We start from the raw sequence: 24,455 nt of genomic DNA on the forward strand, positions 1-24,455 counted from the left end.
CATATTAATGCAAAAGGAAGCAAGTAAAAAAACATACCGTGTGATAATGAAAGGATGATCACACAAACGGGTAATGTTAGACCCATAAATTATCTGTTATTGTAAGCAACTGGCGCTGCTTACAATAAGTCAACTCTGGAAATCTTGAAAGCAGCAAGACTGTGGATGCATGTTCATCAATTTTTGTCTAGTCTATTTGAAAGAGAACCGATCGCATCAGTTGTGTTTTTAGACAGTTGCTTCACGAAAGGAAACGGGAGCGAACACGCGTTATAAACAGTCGCGCGCATCACCTCAACTGTTAGCGCTAATGATTATCCTCTCATTTGGTATTCACCTGCTTTGCTCGCACGAAGTTGCGAACGCAATTATTTTTGTTAGTTGTGTTGCTTCTCAATTCTTAGATCGCCTTTGCATGCATATTGGACCATCGTTATTGTCGAACCCTGCTTTTAAGAATTATTATCTGGAAAAATTATTTTCAACCAGCCAAAGTGGCTAGTGGGAGTGTCTGTCTTACCCGCCACCGCCGAAATCCACCCGCATTTGGCGGGTGTTAATGTAAAGCCCTGAATTTTATTATTGACACCGTTTTACATGTTTTTTACCAACTCTTAAGATTTTGTAAATCCATCCCCAGATATGGTAATACCACAAAAACAGAGGATAAACAGTCTTACCTTTATCTTCCACATCTGGACTGTGGTTTGGCTGGTTAATCTGATAGGTGCTGTGCTCAGGATAAGCCTCGGTCATTTTGGACCCACAAACTTTCTCCGCAAACGTGGGCAAGCAGGAGTTTGAGGACATCTGGTTGATCATGGATATAATTGAACCGCTGAGGTCTGGCGTGGTGGTGCCCACGTGGGGCTGGCTCAGGTTCAGGATGGTGTTGCTGGAGGCGGCTTTGAGGTTTGCTGTTGTCTCGTCACCCATTATCGGAAACGCTTGGGATGCCGGCTGCTGGGGGTCTAGAGTAGGGGTTGTGCTTTGGGGTTGTGGGTTGTGTATGCGTAACACAGACTGCCCGTCACCTTGGGGCGTCAGTGGAGTGATGGGTCTGGGGGATGTGTTTGCGTGCATGTTACCCGGCTTGGCACCAATGCACTGCTGATTTGCGTTCTGCATGCTAAGAAGGTGAAGCAGGGCGGAGAGGGGTTGGGATGGAGATGCGGAAGGAAGCGAATTAGCAATCCCCGGCTTCTTGCATTCCTCCGAATCCTGCAATCTGCAATTCGGAGGATTGACAGGCAGCCGGAGGTTGTCGGAGCTGTTGTGTACGGGAGGAGAAGAGCATGGAGGGATGAGCTGAGGTGGTGAGGATAGATCTAAAACAGTACGACCCAACTGCGTGTCTTTCAGCATGCTCAAAACGGTGGGCGACCGCCTCTGCCGTTTGCGCCGCAAGTTTTTCTCGGAGGGGGAAGCAGGGGAGTGCGGGAGCAAGAGGGCGGTCAGGGCTTGCGGTCTGGAGGAAGTGTTGTGGACGCTACTGTTTAAAGTGCTAATCAATACCTTTGACTGCTGCTCCTTGTCCAGGCCTGCAAGCGGGAGTGCGGACAGCCCTTCTGTTTTCTGATTGGCCAACTGTGCTTTAGCAGCCGCCGATAAAAGGCTGCTAGCAGGGAAAGAGTTATTAATGTGGCTCTTTTGCTTCTGATTGAGAATCTGTCCGAGCATCGCTCCGTTCCTTTTGTCACTTGCATTGGGAAGAGCCACTAATGACGCCTGATGGATGCTTTGGTTAGCACTGGTGCTAATGCTTGAGGACGTACTGCAATCTTTGTAGTGCTGCAGAATGCCCTCCAGGCGACTACACGGACTCAAGGGTGCATTGGGAAGCTTGGGAGAAGAGCAAGGCATTGTGGGATGCAGAGGTTTGGCTCCCTGGATGAAGATTTGATGATCGGATAGTGAAGATGTGGAGGAGTGTCGAGAACGCTGGTGCGGTGAGAATGAGTCCCGTGTGCGAGACGGCGAAAGAGGAGACGGAGACTTAACACTCGCCCCCTGGGACATCGGTGGAATAGTTCGATTGCTTAAAGATGATGAAAATGAGAATGAGTTTATGGAGTCTGGAGGATGCGCTTGCGTTGGTTTTACATTGTTTGGAGATGTTGGGTTGTGTGCTGTTCTTTGGGGGGTGTTCTGAATGAGCGGCGGGTGAGGGCTCCACTGCTGCTTTGCGTAAACAGGCGCCTGGGACTTCTTTAGAGGTGAACCCTGATCTGGAGGTCGTGAAATCGGGGAGAGATTAACAGAGCCGTTCTGCAGAACAGAGCGAGAGGAGGACAGAGGAAAGCCCATGTTGGGTTTGGGCTGGCTGTGTCTGGGCTGAGGGTAAGTGCAGTGGGCTCCGTCTCCATGTGTTAGCATTGATCCTCTCGACTCTCTGCCGTCCACTGAGCATACAACACCTCCTTAAACACACAAGCACACAACACAGCTCACCTTCTGCTGATGATTGACAAACTACCTATAGCAGTGGTTCTCGAGCACATTCCTGGGGGACCACCAGCACTGCACGTTTTGCATGTCTCCTTTGTCTGTTACACGCTTGCAGTCTCTGCTAATAAGCAGATGATCTGAATCAGGTGCGTTTGCTTGAGGAGACAGTGGCTGTTTCTCAATTCCATGAGCGCAGAGAACGGACTTGCATTCTCATGGAGATCGTTCTTGCCAGGTCACCTCGGAAGACTCAGGAGACCGCGAGAACAGCGAGACACGAAATGCTGTGTTCTTTCTGATGGTCACATGACCTTTATGCGTTTTTAATAGACGATTATTTAAACATACAACGATTTATTGTTTTCATCCTTTTCAATATACACAACATGCACAAAAGGCTTACTAATAGACATTGCTCAACACACAACACAGATTTTAATATTTATTTCAGCAACGAACTCCTATAATGTGTCTATAGGGTATATGCCGAAGCATGCTAATGGGACTTTTAGGGTGCTTTCATATCTGTAGTTCGCTTCATTTGGTCCGGACCAAGGGCAATAAATGATACATTGTTGCATTTTCTGCCGTCTTTGGGTCGTTTTCACACCACACTGCTGGATTTGGTCCGAACCAGTTAAAACGAACCAAAATGCAGTCATGTGACAAAATCCACATCTCTCATAGGCCAGATGTTGTTAAACATATTTCCTAAACTGGTTATTGATTGGTCAGAATTCACGTGCGGGAAAATGCCAGTGAACTCCCGCAGGTAAACAAAACTTTTTACTCTGGAGGGACGACTGCGCTGGCTGATTGTATCCCTGCCTTAGACAAACTATACATTACGAAAATGAAGCGCGGCCGCGGCTGGAAAACAGTGTTTAATGCATCGCTCGTCACTTCAGGAGGAGGCGTGAATTAATTTAGCTAAACTGCGACATGCTCATCTTGCGGAAATATTACCAACGGTCCATCAGGTAATGTTTTCCCCTCTCTCTCTCTCTCTCTTGGTAAAGCGCTGTCAACAATATTTTTCCTCCATATCCCATAATGCACAGCGCATTGGCCTACAGCAGCTGCATTAGTCCAAAAGGCGCAGTACTTTTTGCGGTTGGACCTGTTTTAGTACGAATCATATTCTCACCACAAACAAACCACTCCAGGGTTTGTTTGAAAGCGTACAGAGACCACCTCTTCAAGCAGGTCTTGGTACGCTTATTTGGTCCGCTTTTGGTGCGCACTCGAGTACGATTGCTGCATTCACACCTGCCCAAACCAACCGCACCAAAAGGAAAAACGAACTCTAGTGTGATTCAATCCAACTAAATAAGGCAGGTGTGAAAGCACCCTTAAAACCGGCGCATTTAAGGGCTGTTTTCTTTCAAAATCAGCGATCTTCACTGGCTGAGTGATCTCTGATATAAAGTGGGTCTCAGATTGTACAAGAAGCACTGCATTACATTACATTTCCCCCACCATGTCTTTATAATATGGCCATTTATTTTACCCCAGTATATTCAGTGGAGCTTCTGCGCTAGCCTGCCGATTCTGACGGGCGTGTACGAGTAAACGGCTTTTTGTCTCGTTTTATGCTTGAGCAACTAAATGAATGCCAAATTTTATTTAACTGGATGTATTTTAATGATATTACAAAATCGATGCTGTAAAAGGAACCATATAAAATGGAAAAAAACTCACAATAATAGGTCACTGGAAGTTTATCAGTATGGGAAACACACTAGCTCGGCATATACCCCATTGCGATTTTCATTTAAATGTTTACTTTTACCATCTCATTTAGGAAAATACCTGCGCTTCCCACCTGCTTTATTTAGCTGCAAAGACTTTTTCAGCGAGTTTAGTGCTCAAGTCTACATCGGTTCATCTCCGATATCAAGAACGCATCCAGGTTCTGTCACGCGTCTTCCGTTCTTGCTGTCTTGAGTTTTGGAACTGAACTTTGGCAGTTGATGATGACGTTACACGAGAACACGAAGACGCAAGATCACTGAAGAATGCATATTGAGAAACAGCCATTATGCAGTGCTGGTGGTCCTCCAGGAACACAACTGAGAACCACTGACCTACAGGACACACTTCTTCCTCTCCTATGCACCATGCACTTTGTTAGAAACTCTATGTTTCTGTTTGTACAGATATCTCTTTCATATTTTCATACTTTGTCCATTTTTTTCTACAGCCACATACTCTATATCAAAAGTCTTTAACTTGTTTATATTTGCTATTGCATTTTTAAGTCTCCAAAATTTAGATTCGTATTGTTATTGCTTTAGTTACTGTTGTTATTATTGTACGGTCACAAGTGGGTATCTAAGCATTTCACTGCATATCATACTGTGTATGACTCTGTATGTGGCAAAAAAATAGATTTTTTGGAAGGGAGTTTGATACACAGGGCAACTTTTTAAGCAATGTTGCTGGGCAACTTTAAGAAATGATCCCATAAATGGGCAACCAGGGGTCCGTTCTTCACACATTGCTTTAATGATCTGTGATGATTTGGCAGATCCTAGATCTGTTCATCTTGATAACTGATCTCTGGCTAATTTGGTTCTTTGGAACCAAATATATGGTAGTAATATATATGGTAGTATTGTAGTAGCTGTTTTTTAATCGGTGTAAATAATAACTGGGTGTTTTACAAAAAGCATTTTGATATTGGTAAAGGCGTGCGCAATTTTTGTGAAGCACATATATATTATACATATATATATATATATTATACATACATATATATATATATATATATATATATATATATATATATATATATATATATATATATATATATATATATTATACATATATATATATATATATATATATATATATATATATATATATATATATATATAGTTAAAAAACATTTACTATTTTCCCAAGTGTATATAACTACTACTGTAAGAAAATATCAGAATTCGGTACATACTTTCTCTGTTATCTTTGCTTGAACTGAGCCGATCTAATCCTGTTTATATGATTTGAACCTGCTTCCGACCAGGTTTCAGCTAGCAGAACTGTTGCTATGACAACAACTCTCGGATCAGTTTTGAAGAACTAAATGATCCTGGATCGTGTCAAATCGTCAATAACCAAATCCAGCTAACGGAGTAATCCACGTACGAAAAATGGACCCCTGATCTAATTCTGTTTATATGGAATAAGCTGCTGCTTCTGAGCAGGTTTGAGCTAGCAGAACTGTTGCTATGACAAGTCTCAGATGAGTTTTGAAAAACGAAACGATCCTGGATCATGTCCAATCATCAATAACCAAATCCACCTAATTGAGTAATCCACGTATGAAGAATGGACTCCAGGTAAGGGTAACTAATTAGGGCAATGGGATACAGATACATTATTGTTGCCCATTCTTAATGGAAAAGCAACCTAACAACATTGCAATGCAAAATTGTCCGGCATTGCTTTAACGTTTCCCTGTGTATCAATTAGCATTACTGACGAATGCTCGAAATACAGTGCCTATAGACCATTTCAATGTGGAGGTGCACGTTGAATATTTCCTGTTTATTGTCAAACTCTTTCATAACTGTCAAAAAAAGACAATCAATCCAATCAGAACTTTGTTAAAACAGCTATCATAACATTATCAATATGTCAAGATTTTTTAAATCCTGAAAGCTATTTAATTAATGTATAACAGGAAATATGTTAGGACCATTGTTATCATTTACATCCCTCGAAATGGTCTAAAAAGAGCATTTACTCTATTAGAAATGCTTGTTTTACATTTTAACACTGAACAACAGTGGATATAAGGATTGCACAATACATCACAAAAGTATGTGTATTATATACATTGATTATGTATACGTGATATACACACATAGAAAATTAACAATTTTGTTACATGGATTTTTTTCTAATTTGTATCATATACATAATGCACACCTACATATAAACATTTCATCAAATATATGCTGTGTAAAAGCATGTAAAGATGCAATACCTGTGGCTTGAGCCAGTGGTGCGAGATGTGAGGGATGCATGCTTTGACATAACGCTGTCATAGCGTCTACTTTCCTGCGATGGTTGCAGAGTTTGGTCATGTCTTCCTCTACTTTACCCGACTGATGACCAGGAGCTTGGACCATTGCAGCAGGGTCAAAATTAAAGACCTGCATTGATTTAAAGAGACCATTTACTTTATATTCAGAACTGCAAACTACTCTTCCTTTTGTAAAATGGATTGCTTTATCACAGTACACAGTAAATATTGTGCTATATGCATACAGCCAGCTAAATTTACCCTTGTAGTTGCAATGCTGTCAGATTTACAGTGTAATAAAAGGTTACACTTAAAAATAATGGTCTATTAGCTAACGTTAATGCATTTACTAACATTACGTGTGAATAATCTTGTAACGCATTTATTAATCATAGTTCAGCATTTACTAATGCATTATTACAATCCAAAGCTGTGCTTGTTAACATTAGTTAATGCACAGTGACTTACATTATTTAACATGAATAAAAAAGGATAAATAGCGTAATAAATGTATAACTATATGTTTGTTCATGGTAGTAAATACATTAACTATTGTGAACTAATAAGTGTTACCAATAAAAACAGTAGTTATTGCATGCAAGTCTTCTTCAGTGGATCATCTCTTCACTATTGGATGATAATAACAAAATAAAATGTGCAAAACATCAACAACATTTGACAGTTTATCTTACCTTATTTGGGACAAGCGGGCACTCGAGACCACACTTACATGTGCCGTCTGTGCGCAGATACACCCTCACCTCATCCACAGATTGAAGGACTGTACCACTCGGGCTGGGGAAGAAAAATAAACATGTTTAACACATATTAACAGATTAATACCTGATGTGGTTGTGATTACTTGATTGTTTTGTGAATACCTGTCACAATAACTAATATATTACTATATCGACTTATTGTACAACACATGGACATGTCCTCCAGCATTTTTGGTGATGCGATATATATCGCCCATACATAAGTTATTCTAGCAACATTTGAGAAGATCTCTATCTCTGCTGGAGGTGTCAGTGTCAGTATGGTTAGAAAAACATTATAGTAGAGAGAGAGAGACGATTCTGTCAGTCAGGCCCGGTTTGGCCAATTGGGAGGAACAGAAGAGTTCCCGGTGTCCGTTTTTTGGCCTGCGAGGGCCGGTGTTTCTAGCTGCTTGCACTCTCAGTACACTTTTTTTTCATTTATTTATTTATTTGACCATAGCCTCACTCTTTTTATTCATTATTTAGCCGCAGCTCCGCTCTCCTTATTTATTGTCTCGCAGCCCCATGAGCAAAATGCAGCCTGCAGGGTAATGATGATGTAATTATCATTCCGACCACACAGGCGTAACAGCGCCATTTTGGTCCAGTGGTCAGCACGTTGCGTCGTCGATCCATGTTCGATCTTCACTCAAGGTTTTTTTTTTTTTATTATTGTTAAGACACTCTGACCGTCAGCTGTTAACACAGGGAAGGCGAGAGCCACGTGTCTCTGAATGAACTAATGAAGTTGACTTTAGTGAACAGAACCTGCATATGCTGTGAATAACAGGTAATAAAGTTGTAAATAACATTTAGTTTGTGGCACAGAGTGATCGTTTAGGAGCCGCGCAGGAAGTGAACCGCTTTTAATGCTGCGTTCACACCAGACACGGAACGCTCATCAAGCGCGAGTGATTTACATGTTAAGTCAATGCAAACGCACGAATAGACATCCTGCGGCGCGATAAGCGCGAATGGCGCCGTGCGAATGCGTTCTGCGCGTTTGACGCACGTTTTGCACGAATCACTCGAGTTCCAAAATCTGTACTTCAGTGGACATTTGCACCTCGTTAACCAATCAGGAGCTTGCTCTTGTGGGGGCGTGATTGTGCCGTATCGCCCGTTCATCCAACTGGGCTGGGCTCAGTCAGAAGCACCGCTGAAAGCCTCCGTCATCCAGGTTCAGTTTCTGGAGGAGTTTATGAGCTCAGAGCTGGATGCACCTCTGAAAGGATTTAGTGGACTCAGACACGACCCTAAACGTATCGGCGCTGTTTTTCAGCCTTCATAAAGCACATAAACACTGTTTCTTCATAAAATCCATGTTAGCCGTTTAGCTAAGAAGCTAGAGTCACCGGGCAGACAGAAGCCCTGCCCATCACACGATTCCGCGTCTGTTCTGAAGTGAATTAGACGCGCGAATGAAGCGGGGTTTGATGCGCCAATGAAGCGAGTAAACTAAAAAATTCACGCGGCTATTTACGCGCGAATATCGCGATTTATCCACGCGTTCTGCCTCTGGTGTGAACGCAGCATAACAGTGAAAATGAAACCGAAAGCGCACACAGTGTTGCCAGACGTAGCTGACTGATTCCAGCCCAAAAAGTACCCAAAACCCGCCGAAATGCAAAAATACCCGCCCAGTCGTCCGTATTCACGAAAATCACGTCAGAGACAGATTTTAAGAGGAAATGACAGCTGTAAGCCAATGTCTCAAACACAATAATTCAACATCAGAATCAGCATTAATGACCAGGACAAATGTAAAGTCTGTTCAAGTCCACCATTCCAAGTCTATACAACATTTAGCATTTTAACCAACAGTAGAGCTCCACAAAGCCTATTGCTGTTTTACCACATGTTTGAGAATAACAATAATAATAGCCCACTCATATTAACCTTTATTTTACATCTACAGAATCATGGGAAAATCCTGATCTTTATTTTAGGCAAAAAAAAAAATTTGCGATTCTCATTTTGGCCAGAATCGTGCAGCTTTGCATTATAGTATTCACTATAAATGACTATAGGATATTTTCATGTGCATGTCTGACAGCTGAAAATAGCTGATCTGAAAGCAGATATCGCAGCCTCTGTTACTCTATAGTTAACAACTGTTATTAGTCATTTATTTAGGATATGCATATTCACATTCTGATTCCAATGCCTCATTATTAAACTATTAAAATGACTATAATTAAAAGAAATATTCCTAAGAATAAAATGTGATGTGTTCTTTGGAAGAGTGTACTTGCATTGTGATGGTATTATAATGGCTTACTGGCATTATATAATGAGTGGCATTAAATGACAATAATATTGTTCATTGCAATATATTTTGGTGCAATAAATTACACAAATAAATAAATAAATAGATGACATATTATCTGATAACTAAGAAATAATCCCCAAGGCTTCTGACTGTGTACAGCCACATAAAACTAAAGCAAAAACAAGGTATATATGCCGAGTTTAGCAGGGTGACATGACAGCAGACCTAGCGGTCACTCAAGTGAATGTGAAGTATGTAGAATTTTAAGGCTTCTGCGTGACTGTCTCCCAAATCCGCGCATGTGCTGAACATTTTGCAGTTAAAACTGGTCTCGCAACAATTTTATGCACTCGCACACATGCTCCCAAATTTAATTTGAGGTTGCATAGATAAAATATTAGGCGCATATGCGACCGAAATGGTCGCAATTTCGAGCCCTGCAAGTATACAGTACGCATGTATGTTTCCCATTACTGGGTTGTGGCTGGAAGGGCATCCGCTGCGTAAAACATATGCTGGTATAGTTGGCGGTTCATTCCACTGTGGCGACCCCTGATGAATAAAGATTAGGCCGAAGGAAAATGAATGAATGAATAAGACATAGACAAACCAATCACAACAGAAAGAAAAATCTCAACAAAACAATCAAAGAAACACAATAAAACAACTCCAATGGCAACATATTTTGTGTTCTTTGAAAGAAAGAGCTGCCATTATATAGGGAGCGACATAAAATGATCTTAAATTGACCCAAACCAAACCATCACAAAAGATTTTGGTGCAATAAATCACACAACAAAAAATAAATGTGGTGACAGACCGAGCATCTGCCCAACACCAGAAGCCCAAGTGTGAAAGCTAAGCACGCTCGCATGTGTGTGAGGAACGTTTGCTCGGGTGAAGTCACACACATCTGTGCATGATCATCGCTGCCAGGCAACTTGAGTGAAAAACGTTCCTGTTGTACCTTTATTTAGCAGCAACGGCGCTCACATTTCAAACACGTGAGAGTAAACAAAGCGCAGTCGAACCTGATGTAAGACACAGCTCCGTCCTCCACCTTCCTCCGCCAGCCGACCGGGACCTGAGCGATGAGCGTCGTTCCTCCATCTTTTTCTCCTGCTACACTCTCACTGCCCCCCGTCATTTTCTGATCACACACATCCAGCTCCTGAACACACACACACACACACACACACACACACACACACGGCAAAATTATTCACTCCTGTGAAATATTTATAATTTTTTTTATATTTTCCAAACAGATTCAGGAATTTTTCACAGTATTTCCTCTAATACTTTTTCTTCTGGAGAAAGTCTTATTTGTTTTATTTTGGCTAGAATAACCATTTTAAGGTCAATATTATTAGCCCCCTTCAGCATTATTAGTTTTGGATTATCTCCAGAACAAACCACTGTTGTACAATGACTTGCCTAATTAACCTAATTAAGCCTTTACATGTCATTTTAAGCTGTATAGAAGTGTCTTGAAAAATATATAGTCTAATATTATGTGCTGTCACAATGGCAAAGATAAAAAAAAAAATGAGTTATTAGAAATTAGTTATTAAAACTATTATGTTTAGAAATGTGTTGGAAAAAAATCTCAACGTTCAAGAGAAATTCGGAAAAAAAATATTAAATAATAAAAATATACAGGCTAATTTAACGGTTCGCACTACAGCTGTCAGTCCACTAAAACTTCAACCTGGAACTGAGTTCAGTTTACGTTCAGAAAATAGTACAGTTGTCTTTAAGTATAGACATTAAAACTAGAGTTGAGTTTATAGGCCGTACAGTTTGGTACGCTTTTATGGCCGTTTCCACTGTCAAAAGGCGCATTGAACCGTACCGTACCACTTTTTCGGCACCCTTTCGTAAGGGTACCAAACATGAGAAGGGGTACCAAAAGGCGGAGCTAGACGCGCAGCTGAACGCTATTGGTTTACAGAGATACGTCATTCACTTACGCAAACCGCTTAAAATAAACAGCCGAGAGATCTTTTACAGCGTAGATATATATATATATATATATATATATATATATATATATATATATATATATATATATATATATATATAAACATATACATATAATAACGAACCATGGTCGACCCGGGCTCAAACAAACCTTGTCACCGTCTTGATAAACAGCCACAAAGCCAAAAAGAACAGCAGATTTACCCTGCGCCCCTTAGTTTTTTGCGAGCCAGACTGAAGTGCGAGCGGTTTCGTTTTCTTGTGCTCGCCGCGTGTCTATATCTGAGTGAAAATGACTTCGACTGAAACTTTCTGTCATACACCACACCCACCAAAAGGGTACCCTTGATAGTGGAAACGCAAGCCTGGTAAAGGTGACCCGTAACGACCCGAATCGTACCATACTGGACCAGTCAGTGGAAACGAGCCATAATGTACTAAAACAGACTAATATTAAACTTTAACAGGCAAATAAATCAGTATTCTGTCACGCAAAAACCCCTGGGCTGCAAACCGGTACTAGTCTGTGGATTAATCAGCACCAGGTTGCACAAGAAATCATCAATTATTTCATTATTATTATTATTATTTATCGGAGTCTGAACAATCTTTTATATCGAAAAATGACCGTATTCACTCCATTACATCTTGATCACCTGAGCGCCAAAATTGAACCCACAACAACAAAATGAGTAAGAAACAGGCGTCTTTGGAACGTTTCTCTGCTAAGGGGAAAGGCCCAGTGAAGGACTAAATGAGAAAAGGTTGGGGAACACTGAATTTATACTACTATGGTGCAGTTGAATGCTTGATTCTGATTGGCTGATGAACATTCTAAAGTGTGCCGTTATTTTCAGATAAGTGTCTAGCTAAAGTAGTTCAGGCAGGTTTTGAGCGCATTACAGCTCCATGTCACTCCGCTGAATAATTGGAGTTGTTTGACAACTCCACAACTCACAACAGTCAAACTCCTGAGTATAAGTGCAATAATTGACCCTAGTCTGTTGTATTACTAGACAATAATTCCCCCTTGGGTGTGCATTATCTTCTAATAATTCAACTGATCAGGCTCAATTATTTATTTAATGAGTTTAACTGTAACTAATATTAACATTCTAATTTCCAATAACAACATAGCTATATCTCTCCGTTGATGCGAGTTAATGAATTCATATTTACTAATGGGTGTTCTTTTATTATTTTTGATATTACACTTGTCAGAGTAACCCTTTAAGCAACTTGTATAACATAACTTCATGATGCTACATATAATAACTGTGATTAAAGCTTCAGCAAAAAAAAGATACTTGGTATACTGTACTTATTTTTTCACATAGGAGCATACTAACATATAACTTAATTGTGTCCAGACAACATATCTCATTCACTTCTGATCATTTTTAACTGTACAAAACAGTTATATGACAATGTTTGATGCCGGAAACTGCGACTTTCTTAATAGATTATCTTGATTTTAATGTATTGCCATAAACATGATGGGTTTGTAGCCCTAGTAGTGATGGGTCGTTCATGAACGATTTGTTCTTTTTAAACGAATCTTCAATATGACTCGGGAACTACGAGTCCTCTCAGGGAGTGATTCGTTCATCCGCGCGTGCGCACATTTGTGCAGGTAGTATTGTTAATTTCAAGTCTTCATCACATTGGCAGAAGCCAATCATATGCGTTTAGAGCCGGAAAAAGAATTGATCCGCTCACCTCTCAAGTCCTCGATCGGGTCTGAGTCACTCGTTAATAACGAGCCAATCATACGTGTTTAGAGATGGAAAAAGTTTTTATCCATTCATCTCTCGGGTCCTCTATCGGGTCTGAGTCACTCCTTCATCACGGGCCAATCATACGCGTTTAGAGCCAGAAAAAGAATTGAACCGTTCATCTCTCGAGTCCTCGGGTTTGAGTCATTCTCTCACGTGATGAACGAACGATCATGGCTCCTATCGGCTTAGACTGTGCATTGATTAAGATTATATGTGACTGTAAGTGTTACGTGAATGAACCCCTGACATTTGAAGACATGAAGAGGTGAGCTGAGCAAAGAGACAACAATACCTTCATAGACAAAAGAGCAGGTCAACATTGAATTATTATTTTCTCCTTATATTCTACTTATGACTTATTTGTCGTGCAATCAACCTTTTGGGCTAGTTGTAGATGTGTTTGGAAGCAATTCGTAACATTTTAATAATATTTTGGCAAAGTGAACCAAATCAACGAAATGACTCGAAAAAAAATTCGTTCATCTTGATGAACGAGACTCAAAGATCCGAGTCAGTAAAATGATCGGAACTTCCCATCACTAAGCCCTAGTAATTGGACATTTACCCATAGTCAAATGTCACACCGGAAAAAGTTTACTTCTGCATCGCAAAATAAGGTAATTAAATAGTGTGTATGATATTGAGAAGCTCAGAAACGTGTGTTGACACATACCTTTTCATTTTTATACAGCCTTGGTCAGCACCGTTCGTGAAATGCACCCTTTGAAGGACATTTAGGCAGCATAAATGAAGGACAACAGGAGAGAACCACCAATCCGGCTCCACACACGATCCTCTCTGGTCCTCTCCAGTGGACTGTAATGCTGTGGTGCAAATCCAGAAGTGGAAAATCTGAAAAAGACATATAATAAAACACATTTAATTTGAGCAAGGCGATGCTTGAACAAACACTTTTATGCATCTTAGGCATAACTATAATAAACATGAGTCACATTAAAAATATGCCGATATTAAATGCATTTAAATGAACGTCATCCATAGAGTCATGCATTTAGTTGTCTTAAATACTCTGTCTGGTAAACAGTGATGCAGGATTAGGCTGTGGCTTGGTTTATAGCAGTCATTTTCTTTAAGGATTTGTACAAAACAAGCAACAAGAGAAAAAAAAAGATTCAGCAGGGTTCAACGCTAGGGACAACGCTAGTTGTAGGGATTTTTTCCTACTGGCTCGAACGGGCCAGTGGTTCAGATTTTTACTTGCTCTGCCAAAATTCTCTCTGGCCTCACCAAAAAAAGAAGTTAGCCATTTAGTTATTCAGCATTACTTTTCTTTAAATACAACTGACAATTTAAAAATGATTTAATTAAAATACAATACTGATTAGATTAATTAAAGTGAACGGTTTAGTTGAAAATGATTTTCGTTTGTTTAAAACCCACCAAAATGCCTGATTTCAGAAACCAGCACAATACATCAGTCTATAATACTGCCAATATTTTCATTTCTCATTTATTTGTAAACCTTAAAAATGCATTTCACTTATTGTTCTTGCTTGATCCACCAACATAATAATCATATTAGTCTACGTTTTAATCAATTATGACAGTGGTCACCAAACTTGTTCCTGGAGGGCCGGTGTCCAGCAGATTTTAGCTCCAACCCTAATCAAACACAGCTGAACAAGCTAATCAAGGCCTTACTAGGTATACTTGAAACAACCAGGCAGGTGTGTTGAGGCAAATTGGAGCTAAACCCTGGAGGGACACCGGCCCTCCAGGACCAAGATTGGTGACCCCTGAATTATGACCTTTGAGGTTTTTTTATTAAATGAAGAATAAGAATGCTAAAGAAAGTCTATGAAGAGGGTCCGTGCAGGGGGGCATTTCTCATCACAACACCGGGACTGCAGTCAGATCATGAAGCAAGGTTGATCTTTCTTTCGAGGTGTCGAAATGAACAAAACAATTAGCCTAATACAAAATATAAGATTAAAATATGGAAGCTTTATCAGATGGTCATTTCGGGCAATTTTTTTCGGTCAACGGATAAACCGCACTCGATAATATTTCATCAAGCTTTCAGTTTCATATTAGACATGAAACACACATTTGCTGGTAGAAATGACATCCAGCCCTATTTACCATTCTCTTCATATAGCCATATGTATGGCCATTACACAACCATAATACACTGTGATATAGGTAGGCCCACACGAAATCTGCGCGCGCAGAATTCCGCAGATTTTCCGCAGATTTTCAGCAGAATTCTGCAGTTTTTTAGCCCATTATAAATTCTGTTTATTTACTTGAGTAAATGTGTAAATCGGAATTTATTCAGTTTTTATTCAGTAATTTATTACTTTTTATTTAATATAATAAAGTGCAAGTTAAAATACTCCACTGGATACTCCCAAAATAATTCCGCAGAAATCCGCAGATTTTTACCAAAATTCTCCGCAGAAATAGCAAAAAACGTCCGCAGATTCTGTCTGGCCCTAGATATAGGCTGGTTCTTTGTATTGTTTTGTTTCACTACCATCGATCCACTCAATCGAGCCAAGACCACCTCATTTTGGCAAACTCAGACCGATGGATTTGGCGTGGACTCGAGCACGATTGCAGGATTCACATATGTCACAAACTGCGCTAACTGGGCAAACAAGATAGGTTCCAAAACAAACGTCTGGGCATGAAAGTGCGCAATTGACAAACAGTTGCAGCCAAATTAAACTTTAGTGACAAAGCAGCGCTGGCCCCGATCGGGCCAGTAACCATTCTGTATACTGTCCCAAGCATCTTGCATGCTAGCCCCTGGCCATTGGGCAGTCCTTATTGTTGAGCCCTGTTTGGTAAATCATCAGAGCTGTCATGCTTTTCTTCACACGGCTTCTACATTCAATTTTAAATCAATAATTGAGGCCAAATTATGACATAATTCAACACACTGCACTGTCTATTAAATTATGTATTAAACTTTCTGTCCCCGAATTACAATACAGTTCCTCACACTACACCAGGGGTCACCAAACTTGTTCCTGTAGTGCTGGTGTCCTGCAGATTTTAGGTCCAACCCTAATCAAACACACCTGAGCAATCTATTTAAGGTCTTAAGCTGCGGTCACACTAAAGTTTGTGTGTGCGAAATTCTGTTGTGCGACGCTGCGAAAAGGGGCGGGATTAAACGAAATTATTATTCATTAAAAAAGCGAGCGATTGCTCCATGTTTTAATTTTCTGTCCAGAGAGGTCGTGTTTTGATCCTCGATTGGTCTCACGCAGTCAAGTGATACGATTTTGCAGGTCAGAGTTCACCAAGCTTGAACTTTGCACCGCAGCGACCTGCGAAACTTAAAGCATGACCCTGCGTTTCCAGTCTGACGCATTCACGTGCGTATGAATGAAAGTCTATGGGGAGAAAACTCTAGTGTGACCGCAGCTTTACTAAGTATACTTGAAACATCCAGGCAGATGTGTTGGAGCTAAACCCTACAGGCACCAGCTCTCCAAGACCGAGATTGGTGACCTCTGCACTACACTGTCTGTTAGTTTATGTATTGAACTTGATGCGTTTTAGTTGTTTTACTTTTTGTCATTTGTCATTAATACATTTAAGTGAAGATGGGATTCACTAAATCATGGATAACTGGACCATGAAGTACACCAATAATATTATCATATCTTTAATTTTAAACAGTGCTATTATCCAACCTACTTTTGGTCACACGTTGTGCACAAAATAAATGGTCGTGGATAAAAGCATTCTGTTTGAGAATACCATGGTACTATTAGATGCTATAGATCAGGGGTCTCCAAACTGGGTCGTGGAGGGCCGGTGTCCTGCATATTTTAGTTCCAACCCCAATTAAGCACACCTGAACCAGCTAATCAAGCTCTTTCTAGGTATACTGGAAACTTCCAGGCAGGTGTGTTGAAGGATGTTAGAGCTAAACTATGCAAAACACCGACCCTCTAGGACCGAGTTTGGACACCCCTGCTATAGATGCTCCCATTGACACACCTGCACATTTAGTTTTTAAACTCAATTTTAAGTCTATATTTGTCCTCAAATTACTATATAATTCCACACACTACACTGTCTGTCAATTTATGTATTGAACTCTGTGTTTAGGTGTCATAAACACATTTAAGTGAAGATGGGATTCATAAAATCATGGATAACTGGACCATGAAGTACACCAATAATCATATCTTTAATTTTAAATAGTTCTATTATACAACCTACTTTTGGTCACACGTTGTGCACAAAATAAACGGCCGTGGATAAAAGTGTACTATTTGTGAATACCATGGTACTATTAGATGTTATAGATGATTTTTGTTGACTCTCCTGTACAGTTAGCTTCTACATTCAACTTGAAGTCAATAATTGTCCCCAAAGTACTATATAATTCCAAACACTGCACTGTCTGTCAATTTATGGATTGAAATTGATGTGTTTTAGTTGTTTTACTTTTTGTCGTTAATACATTTAAGAGAAGATTGATTCACAAAATCATGTATAACTGGACCATCAAGTACACCAATAACATGATCATATCTTCCAACCTACTTTTGATCACATGTTGTGCACAAAATAAACAGTAGTAGGAAAAGCACACTAAGCATTGTGTTTGTGAATACCATGGTACTATTAGATGCTTTCATTGACACGCCTGCACATTTAGTTTTCAAACTCAATTTTAAGTCTATAATTGTCCCCAAATTACTATATATAATTTCACACACTACACTCACTGTCTGTCAATTTATGGATTGAACTTAGTGTTTTGGTTGTCATAAAAACATTTAAGTGAAGATGGACTTCACAAAATCATGTATAACTGGACCATGAATGGCACAAATAACATTATCATATCTTTAATTTTAAATAGTACTATTATACAACCTACTTTTGGTCACAAATTGTGCACAAAATAAATGGTCGTGGATACTGTTTGTAAATACCATGGTACAAATACATGTTTTCATGGACATGCCTGCACAGTTAGCTTCTAAATTCAATTTTAAGTCAATAATTGTCATCAAATTACTATATAACTCCACACACTCCACTATGTCAATTTATGTATTGAACTTTGTGGTTTTTAGTCGTCATAAATACATTTAAGTGAAGATACACAAAATCATGGATAACTGGACTATGAATGGCACAAATAACATTATCATATCTTTCATTTTAAATATTAAATAGTACTATTATGTAACCTACTTTTGGTCACTGGTTGTGCACAAAATAAACAGTAGTGAAAAGCACACTGATGTATATAACATAGTGCTAGTAGCTAGGGTACAAACCCCAAAGCACGATTCCAAATCTCGCTCTGTCATATGGCTGACAGTACAGTGAAAAGTGACGGTTGAAACTGATATTAAACGCGCCAACTCAAAATTTCAAATGTAACTTATGGAGAGTAAAAGCATCACATATTTTAACGGTTTTTATTCTGCCGTTACGGCAGTTGGAGTGATGCGGCTAACGCTCGGCTAAAACAGTAAACAAACCACAATGAATAAAACTTCTGCAAGTTTCCAGACAGGTAGGACTGAAATACGACAAGAAATTGTGAATACATATGATTGAATATCCCTCTGCTACTTTTAAGGAGTATAACGTTGCGTTTGGATGATTAAACAAACTGCTAGCTAGCCCGTTTTTAGTCATCATATTCATGAACGCTCGATTGTACTACACTATATGGGAAGCGTTGGGGTCTGTCGCGTCGCGTTCGGCGTAGACGCGCTGTTAGCTTCGTTTAGCTCGTAGGCTACGCTACGCACCTCTGTTTACAAAGTTTCCTGCTTCTTCGTAGCTGCACAACCCAGAACAAGCGTCTCGACGGGCTCGACTCGCAGATGTCGCCGTCGCTGGAGCTGTTATTACCGCCGAGAGATTTTCAGCCACTTCCCCGCGTCCTCATCCCCGAGCACCATCCGAGCCGTCCTGCTTAAAAACAAAGAGCAATAACGCTCGGTTTTATTGCGCCCCGTGCATTGTCGTCCAGTTTCGCGTGAATCCTGCTCGGCCGCGGAGCCAGAGATCGCTTCATTCAAAGGTCCAGCGGCTTCCTAAGCGTCTTTCCTGCGTGCACAGGCGAGCGAGGGCTTGATGGCGGCTTTGCAATGGTGCTTTTAGTTTATCTTCGTTTCCAAGTTCCTATTTTTCCCTGGTATCCCGTGCCAAAAAAAATCATGGAGTTTTCGTCCGCGCCTGCGCAGTAGCTGCTGTCGGGGTTGGGAATTCCGTACAGCTCCACGTGCACTAGGAGGCGCGCGAGAGCCAGACAAAAACAGAAAAACACCCCGGACTATGGCAAGCCGCCTTCACATTTAATCTATAACCCGTATTAGCATCTATTTTCATGTTACTAGTGCTTATTTTTTTAAATACCAGTATCCTTTCCATTAAGTACTAGTACTTTTTTATTACATACTAGGGCTAATCATTAAATACTAGGGCTTATTCTTTAGATACTAGTGCTTACTCATTAGACACTAGTTATTTTTATAAGATACTACTCGTCCATTAGATACTAGTACCTATGTTTTAGATACTAATACTCATTCATGGCGAAACAGTGGCGCAGTAGGTAGTGCTGTCGCCTCACAGCAAGAAGGTCGCTGGTTCGATCCTCGGTTCAGTTGGTGTTTCTGTGTGGAGTTTGCATGTTCTCCCTGTGTTTGCGTGGGTTTTCTTCCGGGTGCTCTGGTTTCCCCCACATGTGAATTACAGGTGAATTGGGTAGGCTAAATTGTCCATCGTGTATGCGTGTTTGTGTGGAAGTTTTCCAGAGATGGGTTGCGGCTGGAAGGGCATCCGCTGCGTAAAAATGTGCTGGATAAGTTGGCGGTTCATTCCGCTGTGGCGACCCCGGATTAAAAAAAGGGAATAACCCGACAAGAAAATGAATGAATGAATACTCATTCATTAGATACCAGAATCTATTCAATAGGCGCTAGTACTTATTCATTAAATAACTGCTTTATTGTCATAACAAATGTTACAGAGGTATTGCCAAAACATTTATAAAGTTTACATTAAAGACAAAAGAACATACATGTATAATAAAAAACATTAAATAGTAGCTATAAAATATATACACATACAATAATAATTAAATAAAATTATAAATAATATATCATATTCAATATTTCATATTATTATTCAACATATATAATATTCAATATATCATATTCTTCGTATGTATCGAATTATTATTACATATCAATAAAAATAATAATACATCAGAATGAATGGTACATTTAACAATTAACATTTTAGGATAAAACCGTAAAAAAACAATAATAATCAGTATATTTACAATGAAGCATTTATAATAATATAGATGTACTTATTAAATACTAGTTCTTATTTGTTAGATACTCATACATATTTTAATAGTGACTAGTAACTATTCAGTTTTTTCTAGCAAAAAAAAAAAAACTATCTCATTCATTTCTATAGGATTTGTCATTGAGATAATAACTATTCATTTTTGACTAGTATATATTCCAGCTGGGACTTATACATATTTGATGTACTAGTTAATCATTAGATACTGGTACTTATCACTAGTTCCTAATTAATGATTGGATAGTACTTATTCATTAGATACTTATTAACTAGATACTGCTACCAATTTATTAGATACTAGTAACTATTAAATAAATACTAGTAGCTTTTCATTTGTAGTATTTATTAGACACTAGTGTCTTTTATAATTATCACTAGTAACAATTCTTATTTTACTAGTCAGTTCTGCTTTTTTACTCGTCCAATGTTATGACTAGAGACCAAATGGAAGAGTAGAGTTCAATTAAAGATTTTACTAGTAACATTTCAAACAAGCTATTTAATAAATGTGTACTAGTATCTTTAAAATAAGTTGTATCTATTTAATATGTAGTTCTAATGAATACATAGCATCTAATACATAAGTACTAGTATCTAGGTACTAGTATCTAATTAATACTAGATCTAATGATTAACTAGTACATAAAAATGTACTAGACCCAGCTGGAATACACACTATAAAACTGAGTTGAAATTTCAATGACAGATCTCATAGAAATCAATAGAAAAAATGTTTTATTTGTTACTAGAAACAACAGAATAGTTACTAGTCACTATTAAAATAAGTACTAGTAGGCCTTTCAAACAAATAAGAACTATCAATTTAATGAGTACTAGTATCTATTTAATAAGTATTAGTATCTAAAGAATGAGTATTAGTATCTAATAAAAAGAAGCATTTTCTAATGAGTAAGCACTAGTATTTTTTAAAAAGCACTAGTATCTAAATAAGCACTAGTACTTAATGGAAAAGTCACTAGTATCTAAAAAATAAGCACTAGTTACATGAAAATAGATATTAGTACGGGTTATAGATTAAATGTCTGACGGCTTGCCATACCTGGACGGGTGGATGGATCATGTGTGGTGGGATTCTTCTGAACTGTGCACGCTTTCAAACTTTGCCCTTATTAAAATAATCCGACTTTAAAGTCACCACACATGATTTTTTTTTTGTCATTAAAATTTGATGATTCTTGTAAAATATGGTGAACCTGATATTATTTTCAATTACTGTCTTGTTTTTCTTTGTTGTTTTACTTGACTGTGCAGCAACACCGCATTGCCTTAGCAATATGAATGTACCTTTATTTATTATGCCAATAAAACTGAAAAACTATACAGATATTATAGTTTATTATCTATTATTATATTATCTTTAAGTTATTTTACAATTTTTTAAACAGTCCGATATGCAGTCTAATATTGCAATCAGTTATATATTATTTATTATGTATGAATTATCATAATCACAAACACATTTGCAGCCCAGTTATATCGTTTCCCTTTTCTTTAAGCGACTAATGAACTCAAAGTTTTGCACATTATAAAAAACAGATCGCGCGCACACACACACACAAAGTTTGATATAAAGCATCAGCCACTCCACGTGTTTTATTGGATGTTTTTTTAATGCAAACAATAAGACAAAAAGTGCCCAAACCTCTCTGAATTCTTGATCAGCCTCAAACTACAGAAAATGTCAAATAAATGAAATCCGAGCGCTGAGGAAACTTTAGATGTCCGTGAACTTCATCTGGAAATGTGAAATACTTCACTGAAGTGAGGCGAGAATATCCTGAGAGAAAGATGTTTCTGCCGTAAAACGACTCCACACACACACACACACACACTCACACACACACACGTTTTCATTGGCCTTATTGTGTCAGTTAGCTGAGAAAACAAAAAATGGTTCCGCCGTAAGTACTTTATAATTACTGAGGGAAATCACAGGCGAAACCCGTTTAGCGCGGAGGAAAGCCGAAATCAGATTGCGAGCTGATGGTTGCAGGTATATGCACATATAGTAAAGTCGATTCTCCTGAGCAGAAATGTGATTCGCTGGCACAACATGAACATTTAGCTGCGAGTTTGACATATAAATCAGATCAGCCTCCTACAGCGCGTAAAGTTGGGAAAACAATTGAGAGTTACAACTTCAAAGGGATGTTGAGTAAACACAAGTTCTGGGAATAAAAGCGTAACCTGCCAATAGAATTAGACGCTCGGAGGTGATAACCATTAGGCAGTGGGGAGATACACAGCAACAGCCAGCCGATCGTGACGTGTTAGTGCGTCTCCACGCGAGCGCTGCCCTGCTCCTGGAAACAGTATTTGAGCTTTCTATTCGCTAACCTGACGCGCATCCCACTTGCGCTGTTGCTAGGCAATACATTGCACGCTTTGCACCATGCAAGTTTAACTACTTAACTCTTGTGTTTGGAAGAGTTTCAGAATACTAACGAGATGAGCCCCCGGTGACATCAGTTGGCCGAGAGTTACAGGTCACTCCACATCAAACAGCGTTTAAAGCCACTGCAAGTGGGATAGCTGTTAATCAAACACCACCACCACCTCATGGATCTGGAGGATGAGGGGAGGGTGGACACTGAGCAGTGCTTTTGTTGAATATCCTGCATCAGGTTGATCCTGCCAATGATCACCAACTAATTTGAAATGTTTGTAATATTATACTCACAAGAAATACAATATTATAATAAATAATGTAGTGTTTTAATCCATGCTGTTGTTGATGGTAACACAACAACTATAGTAATGTAAACAAACACACTACAATACACCAGTTTACTGTACTAACAAATAAAGTATACTACAGTATGTATTACAGCTGAACAGCATTTACTGTATATACAGCATTACTATAGTTTAGTTATAAAACACTATACAGTACTATGGTATTTATTTTTTATGTGGTATGAGAACACGATGAAGGGTGAAATCTGAGCAGAAGTTTTAAATAACCTTGGAAGCTGAACAGGGTAGTTATTCACAATGCCACCAGTCCAGTCTTAACTAGGTTATGTTTATACTGGTGCTGAAAACAAGTTTCAGGTCAGCTCATGTTTCATGTAGTCAAATGTTTTATGATATTAAACAGAGGCACCGTAATGTGTATGTAAAGTCAGTCCCAGGGTTTTATCTAAGTGTCAATACAAGGGAAATCTGAGTGGAGTTTTTGTCTTCTGATATATCTCGTATATATGTGTGTGTTTGTGTGTGTGTGTGTGTGTGTTTGTGTGTGTGTGTATACACTAAGACTAGTCTTAAGTAGATGTTATAAAATGATAACGAATACACTTTATGAAAATTACACCATCTTTGACCCATTGGAAACATGTTCAATTTTATATTTTGAAGACCAAATGTATTTGATATTTTTATCTTTACAAATATAGAGTTTATATTTTGAACACCAGTATATTCCAATAATATGTTAAAATAATTATGATATACTGAAATATCAACTCTTTGAGTGACCTAACTAGGCTATAGGGTCCATGTTGGGGAAAACACCCGAACACAGATTAAAACCTAATCTGCTGGAGACTAATCTCTGAACCAGATTCTGACCTTTACCATCTCAACGTCACTTTATGGGCTCATTTAATGACACTAAACGGCTGTGTTGAAGCATAACAGCGGTCATATAGTTTTGTTTTATAGACTGAGTGTGTGTGTGTGTGTGTGTGTGTGTGTGTGTTGAGCTCGGGCTCTTCCGCGTGGCTCGGGTGGGGTGGAGGATCCTCAAACTCCTATGGAAGATCCTGATTCCATAGGAAACATGAAAGAATCGCCTCAGGTCACCAGAGAGGGATTATTAAAGATGA

The 24,455-nt window shown here is 39.0% G+C and overlaps 1 protein-coding gene across 2 annotated transcripts in view; it reads right to left on the reverse strand.

Moving 5' to 3' along the window:
• mbd6 (methyl-CpG binding domain protein 6) overlaps window positions 1–19,453 on the reverse strand; it is a 39,568-nt gene extending 20,115 nt beyond the window's left edge. The window contains exons 1-6 of one of the 2 annotated variants that reach the window (XM_073954784.1): window positions 19,032–19,453; window positions 13,946–14,124; window positions 10,543–10,682; window positions 7,171–7,273; window positions 6,440–6,608; window positions 1,516–2,420 (exon numbers count right to left, since the gene is read on the reverse strand). In XM_073954784.1, the coding sequence (XP_073810885.1) occupies window positions 1,516–2,420; window positions 6,440–6,608; window positions 7,171–7,273; window positions 10,543–10,658 (1,293 nt within the window). In that variant the 5' untranslated portion in view covers window positions 10,659–10,682; window positions 13,946–14,124; window positions 19,032–19,453. Of the gene's footprint in view, window positions 1–680; window positions 2,421–6,439; window positions 6,609–7,170; window positions 7,274–10,542; window positions 10,683–13,945; window positions 14,125–19,031 lie in introns of both variants that reach the window. The other variant, XM_685268.9, reaches the window with a different exon arrangement.
• Window positions 19,454–24,455: the final 5,002 nt, after the last annotated feature.

This window comes from Danio rerio, chromosome 6 (genome assembly GCF_049306965.1).
Source record: "Danio rerio strain Tuebingen ecotype United States chromosome 6, GRCz12tu, whole genome shotgun sequence".
NCBI lineage: Eukaryota > Metazoa > Chordata > Actinopteri > Cypriniformes > Danionidae > Danio > Danio rerio.